The 10,000-nt window shown below is 42.0% G+C and overlaps 1 protein-coding gene across 1 annotated transcript in view; it reads left to right on the top strand.

Annotated features, from left to right (window-relative positions):
- git1 (G protein-coupled receptor kinase interacting ArfGAP 1) overlaps positions 1-10,000 on the top strand; it is a gene marked incomplete in the record, with an annotated part of 21,325 nt that overhangs the window by 1,236 nt on the left and 10,089 nt on the right. The window contains 9 exon segments of the mRNA XM_062419832.1: positions 3,334-3,467; positions 3,992-4,104; positions 4,724-4,829; positions 5,223-5,309; positions 5,474-5,604; positions 5,700-5,794; positions 5,912-5,954; positions 7,583-7,631; positions 8,173-8,245. Of these exon segments, the coding sequence (XP_062275816.1) occupies positions 3,334-3,467; positions 3,992-4,104; positions 4,724-4,829; positions 5,223-5,309; positions 5,474-5,604; positions 5,700-5,794; positions 5,912-5,954; positions 7,583-7,631; positions 8,173-8,245 (831 nt within the window).

Genomic DNA, 10,000 nt, shown 5'->3' with positions numbered 1-10,000 from the left:
ATGTGAACAAACGTCATGCGTCAGATATGAGTAACATGTCATATTCCTATTGTGTGTGACATATGTATGACCCATGCATGAACTTTCACTTTTTAACCTCGTTTGCCCTCACCTGTGTTTGTCAGATAGATAGACAGAAGTGATGCTAAAATAACCTTGGTACCCACTCCCTTGCTTCTACCTTTCCTATTCAGCCTCACATGCTTTCATGTTTAATTTAAGCACTTCAATAATGGTGCTATGTGTGTGTGAGTCTGTGCATTGCTTGCATACATTAATGTATACATGCATTACAACAGCTGCTCTCCCTAACAGCATCTAGCGTGTGTGAGCAAAACTGTCTATAAGCTTAATGGCCCTACTGCTCAGTGCTTTCTGGCTACACCTTGCTACTTGATTTACGCCCTGAGTCGATTCCCTATTACTATACTTCCTGCTTCAGCATCTGCATGTCTGTCCTCCTGCCCCCCCTCACTGCTTCTCCATGTTCAAGATCTGACATTAACCAGCCTCAGTTAAATGCCTCCTTTTGAATGCCAAAGCAATTTTTGTGCAGTTTCCTTGACAAATGAATCCTCCTAGGGAAAATAAAAATATGTTTTTGTTGTTGTAAGGCAATAATTGGTTTCCATGGGTTTTCCTCTCAGCTTGTTTGAGTTTGCACACCTGTTTTTAGCTGTATATTTCTTTTCCTATCATCAGCTCTGCATACAGCCCCTCCTTAGACCACATGCACACACGTACTGTGTGTTGTGCAAAATGCTGACCTAGCCACCGGTGACAGGCCACCTCCCTGCCACCCAGCTTTGTGACATACGAGGAGACAACTCGATGGCATGGCTACAAAGGACGACTGATACACCCTGTCCGAGCCAAGCCTCAGGTGGAGGTTTTAATGTCACACCACGGCAATCTGCACTCTGTATAGCAACCATGAATCATGTTGTCATGATGTTAAACTCTCTTTTTAAGCACTGATAGAATTGTACAAGAAACTGAGACTCTTGTGCAAGCATTGAGTGCATAATTCCTATTTGTCTAGTGTATATAGTGTTAGTCAACATCTCTCTTGCTGATGATGCTGTGACTGGTGTTTGGTCCAGATTAAAAACAAAATTGAGGGATTAAAAACAGTATGAATAGAAATTAACCTAGTTGTGACTTGAGGGCTGTAAGTGGTGGTGTTACATGTTGCTAATGGGTAATTAAATTAATTATAGAATACCTGAATAGAATTACTAAATGTATTAAATGTTTATTCCCGCAACAGCTTTGCAAACTTTAATTGTTACCATTCATTTACCTTTTGTGGTGTTTTTTAAGCAGGGTTAAGTGATAGTTATAAAAAACAATTGTCAATGCTGTATTGATGAACCACGCCAGATTTAGACTAAATTATGTCATGCTGCAGATTTGACCAATACGCTACTGCCAATAGTCTAATAGCTTAATGGCGTAGCATCATATTGATCCAGCGAGCCAAGCAGATAGCATAGCCTGTGGGAGTTTTTATATTTATTACACAGATTAAAGAATTAAATTGCTGCAGTCTGGCCTTTAAAGCCTACGGGCTACTGTTCCAAATGAGGCTGTAGCTCTTATCAAAGCCATTTTGCATTTGCTGCTACTTTGTCTGCAGGCAAAAAAAAGACTTGCAGCTTGTCAGTTCATCTGATGATGGACTATTTTAGCTCCATTAATACCCTAAGTCCAGACAGTTTTATCCCAGCCCAAGAGTGACTAATGCAGATAGTAGATGTGTATGTGTTAGTGCGGGGGGAGGCATGCATGCAAGCATATAAATGTGCAACTGTGCATGTATTTGTTTTGATATTTGCAGACTGTGTTAGGTGTGAGCTGCTCATCACATCAGGGTCTTGAGGGCATAAACATGACCCAGACTAGCTTGTCAGTGTCAAGTAGGCTGGCGTCAGTCTTAACTGCTTCCCTTCCCATCTTCACCTCATTCACGTTCATCTATCCTTATTTAAAGAACGAGTTTCAGATATTTTTCTTCAGTAAAGAAATGTGTTATTCCTCCCAGTTATATATACAGTATATGTCAACAGACACCAAACAAATACCAAATGTCAGTACAGAAACTTCAGACTGCTGTCGAAAACTAGTAAATCTGACATTTGGCGCAGTCAATGAGGCACGACTGGTCTCATACCAAGCTTCTTATGACTGAAAGGTCATGTTTGTGTATGTGTGTATTGGCATGCACATGTTAGGGAGGTTTCCTTTACTGTAATGGTTGTATTATTAGTATTGTATTGTTGTAATATTGAATATAACTAGTAAAATATGAAAAATCTTGTGGCTTTGACTCTGACCTTCAGCACTTGTAACTGCTCATTGTTTGCTCCATTTGCTGAGGTGACTGTTTTTGAATTATTCACATAGGTACTGTTGAGCCCTCCGTCGGTAAGCACTTTTATAAAAGCTGGTCTCTGTGCATGCATTAGTTCATCAGTGAGTAACCGTTTACAGCGTGTGCTGTGCTAAGGGGAATTATAACACAGCCCAGCATATGAAGTAGACGGTGCCGTACAAGCATGATGCAGCGTCTTCCAACTGTAGCAAAGACAAATGACTGATAATTCAGTGTTATGTCTTTTTCTGCATATAATTGGGAAAAAAAGTGGACAAAGTACCCATTTTGAGATATTAGTGTTGACAATTTTCATGTCTAAATCAAGTATTGATTGTAAGTGAAATTTCACTAGGTTCAACATAACACTGTGGTTATTTCGCAAAATTGCATTCATCCTAATTTTGGTTTCCTAGCTGTAATTTAACTGCTCATTATGTTAAGATGCTTGTTTGACTCATCAATAATACAAGCCAGCTTTGCTGTTACATACAATACAATTATACATTCTTTTGTGAAATATAAGACTTATACATTTAATTGGGATTCTTATGTTGTTACTTATCCCTACGCTGCTTTCTCTGTGTGTATACATATCCACATATTTCATTCAACTCTTCTTAGTGCAGGTGGGCGACTGAGAAAAGAAGACTTAAAAAGGAGCATATGTTTGATTTGACCTTGAATGAAGTCTGGGCAGGGTAGCAGCGTTAGTAGGACACATTATCCAGAGGGAAAAAATGGCAAATGTTGTAGTAAAAGATTTAGACCCCCAACAGTATATGATTTGTATATTGAGAGATTTTAGGATGTAGAACGCAGAGTTGGGAGTGTTCATGCAGCCTTGTCTTAAATGAATGTTGTAGTGAATTCTGTACAGGGCAGAAAGGTCTAACCAGCACACAGAGCTTGTTTACAAAGCTCGTAATACCATCCATCCATCTCTGTTTGTCTGTCAGATCCGGGCTGGACCAGTATCAACCGAGGGGTCCTGATTTGCGACGAATGCTGTTCGGTCCACCGCAGCTTAGGCCGTCACATCTCTATAGTCAAGCACCTGAGGCACAGCGGATGGCCTCCCGCACTACTGCAGGTAAGGCTGAGAAAAGGAGAGCGAGGGAAAGGTGAAATGAAAGGAAACGCAGTACCTGAGGCTCAAAGTACTATAGCCGAGTAAAGAAATCTGACTCATCTCGGATGTTTTTACATTTGTGTTCTTTAAAAAAAGTTTGTCGTCTTCTCTGTGAATGTTATATTCTATGCCAACCCTCTTTTTTCCCCCTTTTTTTTTAAATACACATAATCTTTATCTAGCTTTTATCTTTGGCTCTATTGATGTCGATCCAGGCTGGGTCATTAAGTATTGCTTTAACTTTCACCAGTAAGGTTTGACTGGTGAGACTGTGGGTGTTCTTGGCCATAATGGTTCTGTAAACAATATAACTGCTTCTTTAACCAGTTTTGATTCCAGTGCGGAGTATATTTTTGCTTATTGATCATTCTAAAAGTAATACATTCAGAACGTAGTACTCTTACTTAAAAGACTTACTTAATTATAATGGTGGCAATTTTCTTGCATGACTCAGTCACTGCTGTGTGTGTGCGTGTGTGTTTCAGATGGTTCAAACCTTGGCTAGTAATGGGGCCAACTCCATATGGGAACACAGTCTCCTGGACCCTGCTCAGGTGCAGAGCGGCCGTAGGAAACCCAACCCCCAGGACAAAGTCCAGTAAGTGTACTCCCTACAGGTTAAAAATACACAGAACAACACTATCCACTCCCATCACTGTTACTGGGGGAAATGATTGTCTCTGCTTCATGGCAGTGTTATATAACCCTGCTGAAGATAATTGGTATTTTCAGTACTGAAGAGCAAATTCACCCAGTTGTTCCTTAATGCCTTCTTAACAGTTTTTAGTCATGGATCACCTTCCTAATGAATCTTGTTGTGCTCTCAAGGGCTTTTGTTTAACTTAATATAGGATAGTGTTGCTGTCCTTTCGAAGGGTTGAAATATGTAATAATTTCTCATTAGTTACACAAATGTTGAAGCACAATGTGCACAACCTCCTAAAATTGTGTTGTGTCCTGTGTTTATGTGTCTGTGGATCAACCATCTCCTTTACCAGGAAAGAATTGCTACATTTATCAACAGTGTCAGTATAATTATGAAAAGTGGGAGGAATAGCAGTAATGTAAACGCATAGTGCTTTACACAAAAATGAATTTGAGAAGACAGTAGGTGGGATATTTTGTGATTTTCAACCTGCGCAAAGAATAAAAAGGACAAACTGCTTCTTCTTTTTGCTACTTACGTTCTTCCCCTACATACTTTCTTTGCTGTGCAGTCCCACTAAGTCAGACTTCATCAGAGCCAAATACCAGATGTTGGCCTTTGTCCACAAGCTGCCCTGTCGTGATGATGATGGTGTCACTACCAAGGACCTCAGTAAGGTGAGGACTCTGCATTTCACAGCTGAGGGGCCACAATTTATGAGTTCAGGTTAATTAGCCTGTATGGATGCAGCCATACTGTAGAACTGCATGTGTTAGCACAAATTATGTTTTATTTATAGATGTCAGTGGGACACTTCACACACAAATATGTACTGTACGTGCGCATGTTCACACGCACGCACACATGCACACTGATTGACTGTTAAACCCTCCTCTTGCCAGGAAGTGATCTGAATGACACAGCAGGATGTAATAATGATCTCTAATGCGGTGTAGCTCCATTGGGCACCGCGTGATGTTTAATTTCCACCCCTGACTCTCTGTTTTTGTTTCTCTCTCTCTCTCCTCTTTTCCTCTCTCCCTGCGCCTCCCCTTTTGTTTTTCTATTAGCAACTACACTCTAGTGTGCGGACAGGGAGTTTAGAGACGTGTCTTCGGCTCCTGTCCCTCGGCGCTCAGGCCAACTTCTTCCACCCGGTGAGGAAAAATCTACTCGCTGACTCACTCCATTTAGCAATTAGTGTTGTTCAGCTGCTGTCTTTCTGCTGGGCCTCTTGTCCTGACTCTCTGTGTGCGTGTGTGTGTGCGTGTGTGTGTGTGTGTGTGTGTGTGTGTGTCTGCGTGTCTGCACAAACCTTCAGGAGAAAGGCACTACCCCGCTCCACGTGGCAGCCAAGGCAGGCCAGATCTTGCAAGCCGAGCTGCTGGTAGTGTACGGTGCCGATCCCGGAGCACCCGACATCAATGGACGGACACCTATGGACTACGCTAGGTACACAACAGTGGAAATCTATTTCACCAGTAACTTTAAAAAACTGAAACGTAACAAGAAAAGCATTTCATAAAATTCTGTGTGTGTGTGTTTAGGCAGGCGGGTCATATAGAGCTAGCAGAGCGACTGGTTGAGTGTCAGTATGAGCTGACAGACAGGCTAGCCTTCTACCTTTGTGGCCGGCGTCCAGGTAAGACATTGCACCAGTTCTTCAGCAGTTCACGTCCTTAGCTTTTTTCCTCATTGACATACTGCAGTAGATATTATCTAGTTATAAAGCTCCTCTCCTCTCCTCTCCTCTCCTCAGATCACAAAAATGGCCATTATATCATTCCTCAAATGGCAGACAGGTATGGACCATGAGATTACTGTTATCATTCTTAATGCATGCGTGGTGCGGTTTGACTGCATGAGGGATCGTTGTTAGTATACTTGAACTTTTCAGTTACCAGACCTGCCGCATCTCCCTAGCATGGATTAATCAATACTGATGCAGTTTAGTATTATGACCAGAGGGTGGCACCATAGTATCTGTTACCCCACCCCCAAAAAGAGAAGTTAAAAAAGGTCTCTGGCATCTCTTAACACAGCTGGCTGTTTCTTGTAAATGCCTATCTAAGCTATTACAGGTACCTCCAATGATTTAGATACTTGAGGTGCACTTGGTTTATTAATCCTCAGCTGCAGGTTTTGATTTGAGAGGTCCAGAAGTGCACAGTCAGGTCACGATAAATCAAGTTCAGTATTACTTGGCTCAGCTTCTTTCAAATATTTGATGGGCGCTGAGTCAGAGCAGAGCACAAGAAGCAGTTTAAAAAAACAAACAAAAAAACAAACAAATATACATGTAAACGTTTAAACCGAGCACGCCTCAAAATCTATTTGTCACCCCAAGTGGGTCTTACTTTTGCGCTGCAGGCTAACCCTCTTTTGCATCTGTTCTGTTCTGGTGAATGGTTCCTCTTGATAATAACAATTAAAGCTGTTCTGTTGTGGCTTCTCCACCCCTCTTTCTGTCTGTTTCTTCCTTTTTCTCACTCGTTTTCTGTTCTCTCCATTTCGCTGCGCTTGGTGGAGCCAGAGCTCGTCCTAAGTGCCCGACACAGAGGTATCTTTACTTTCCTTGTTCCTTTTTTTCCCAGAATTTCTCGCTTCATTCCAAAAAAAAACCCCACACTCTCTCTGTCTCTCTCTGTGCTACCCTGTATTTGATATATTTCCCTGTTGTACACCAGAGAAAGCGTAGCTGTTTTTCAGAAGTCTCACAGTAGGAAGAACAAGATTAGGCCGTAATCTGTTACCACCAGAAAATAAAGCTGTGCAGTTACTTGTGAAAGGGGAAAAATCTACATCACTAGAGGCAGTTAGGGAACTTTCAAGGGCTTTCTGCAGTAATCAAAACAAGTGTTTGTCCTGAAAGAAGTTAAGTCTAGGTTCTTTAAAAGAGGAGATCTGGAGGACATAGTTACTAGTTTGCACTTTTAATAAGGAGCAGCAACTAACATTTCATTATAAAGCATGTCCTCACAAGACTAACTTGTCTAGTCTACTTGGTATCAGTCAACAGTTTTCGAGACTGAATTTAAAGCTGTCTCATCATAGCTTGCAAAACCACAGTGCGCCCTGCCCGTTACTGTCCAGAGGGTTGTTTCCAGGCTAGCACGGCTCCAAAAGACAGTCACTATTACACCAAGCACTTTTAATCTGACCCCCCACCACCCCCCAACGCATCTCAACCCAAATAAACCCTCCCTCTCCCTATCTCCCCGTTCTCTCTAGCTATTATATCCTTCCCAACTCCTCATCTCTCACTCCCCTCTCTGTCTCTCTCCATCTCCATGTTTTCCACCCCCCCCCCCCCCCCCCCCCCCCCCCCCACCCCCCCACCCACCCATCCCTCCCTTCTTCCCTCTGTCTCTTTATTCCACTGTATCTCCGTGGTGCCTGTCTTACTGTCATCATTTGTGTTTACTTTTAGTCTGGACCTCTCAGAACTGGCCAAGGCCGCCAAGAAGAAGCTCCAAGCGGTGAGTGGGGTTGAATTGTGAGATTTTTAAAAAAGTATTGTACGATTATATGACATTCAGGTAAAAAGTTAAGAGTTTTCAGGCATTGGATGGAGCTCATTTTCTTGTGGCCTTGGAACTAATGGAAAAAGAGAAATGCTTGGTTAAAAAAAAGAGAAATCTATTTAAATTAAATTATTATTATCATATGATATTAATAATTTAGAGAGTTGTGTCTCTTCCTTGCCAAAATTATGTGTTTTCTCTCCAAGGCCTTCTGTTTAGTCACATAGATAAGCAGTAATTCAAAAACTGAATGCTAAAGGTCAGTTTTCGACATTTGAAGACATTTTTTTAATAATCTATGACTCAATAGTTTTTGGTCAACATGTGATGGCTGACTGGAGATGAGAGAGAATGCCAAATCTTGCAAATAGCAGCCTAGATGACTGTATATTAGGCTGTTGTCACGTCTGTTTTCTTCTGCTCTCCTTTTTTAATTATTTTTTTACATTGACGTTCACATTAATTATGTGTGTGTGTGTGTGTGTTTGTGTGACAGCTCAACAATCGGCTGTTTGAGGAGCTTGCAATGGATGTCTATGACGAGGTGGATCGCAGAGAAAATGATGCAGGTGAGCTCCAACTCTTTCCTCCCTTTCAATTTTCTCTTTCTTTCCTATAAAAGGTAGAAATATCTGACATTTTTCCAATATGGAAACTATATTTTGGAAAGAAAGAAAACACCTCAATAGATTATTGACACAAGCTTTGAAAAGAAAGGCAGGTCGAGAAAAGACGCACAGAGAGAAAATAGTACGGAGGGAAGGAAAAGGACGCTTTGAGGAGGAAGGCCAAATGGAGGGAGGGAGGGAGGGAGGGAGGGAGGGAGGGAGGAGAGATTCAAGGATTCGAGGAAGTGCCTCAGAAATTCTTGAGTCTCTCTCCTCCTCCTCCTCTTTGGCTCTTTCTTCTCTTTTTTTCCCTTTTCCTTCTCTCCCATTCCCTTTAGTAGCAGTAGCAGTCAAATTGTACTTTCTGACAGAAGCACCGCAGGTAAGTAGCAAGGGCACACACACACCCACACACACACACCCACACACACCCACACACACCCACACACACACACCCACACACACCCACACACACACACACACACACACACACACACACACACACACACAGAGGGGGAGGACTCAAAGCACAACGCTGCATTAGAGGACTGTATTATGTGTATATATCTGTGTGTGTGTATGTGTGGGAGGATGGACTGGGTGTTTGGCTGTCAGTGTTCCAGCTAATATGATCTTGTTGCTTAAACACACACACACTTATTTTTTTATCCTATGTTTGTGTCTCCAGTGTGGCTTACGACCCAGAACCACAGCACTCTGGTAACAGAACGAAGCGCGGTGCCCTTCCTACCGGTCAATCCTGAGTACTCTGCCACACGCAACCAGGTAAACCTACACACACTCATACATACAGCGCTCATACATACAGATATCCACAAGTGGAATGCATAAGCTCATAGAACATGCACACATATACCACTAAAATTGTGGATATTTTAAAATGTTCTGCACTAAGAAAGTGAGAAAAATGATCGACAAAGGTGAAAGAACTCACAAGTAAAAAAAGACCAAATATAGCCCAGTTTAGAAAGTGTGAGTATTTGGTGGGAATCCAAAAACATTAGAGAGTGTGTGTGTGTGTGTGTGTGTGTGTGTGTGTGTGTGTGTGTGTGTGTGTGTGTGTGTGTGTGTGTGTGTGTGTGTGTGTGTGTGTGTGTGTGTGTGTGTGTGTGTGTGTGTGTGTGTGTGTGTGTGTGTGTGTGTGTGTGTGTGTGTGTGTGTGTGTGTGTGTGTGTGTGTAATCCCATATGTCTTCTCACCTCATCTGTGTGGCTCATTAGTGTAAACATTGACTTTTAACACAGAAAAAAAATACCACACACATCATTTGCTCTGCAGTTCACTGTGGACAGTAGTGGCTGGCTATTTATGGTTCGAAACAGAAGAAAAACACAGTTGAACTTTCTACAGTGTTTTTTCTTCCAGAGCACTTTGTGTAATAATTCTAGTTGAACACTTCTGTGGAAATAGAGCTTTTTATTCTCTCACACGGATGCCAACATGCTCGTGTAATTACACGGTTTAAGTTTCTTCGCTAATGTTTGTGAATGCGTGAGCACACGTTAGTGATGGCATGTGTTTGAGTGTGTCTTTCGAGCGTTCGCTATGACTGCGTTTTTTCCACAGCACATGGCCGTTGACCACAGTAGTCACACAGGCACTGAACCGCTGGCTGTGGGCTGGATTGATTTTGTGTACCCCCACATTTTGTGTGTGTGTGTGTGTGTGTGTGTGTGTGTGTGTGTGTGTTAAATT

Source organism: Scomber scombrus, chromosome 5 (genome assembly GCF_963691925.1).
Source record: "Scomber scombrus chromosome 5, fScoSco1.1, whole genome shotgun sequence".
Lineage (NCBI taxonomy): Eukaryota > Metazoa > Chordata > Actinopteri > Scombriformes > Scombridae > Scomber > Scomber scombrus.
The sequence above is the reverse complement of the archived record's forward strand: the minus strand, read 5'-3'. Positions and strand labels throughout refer to the sequence as shown.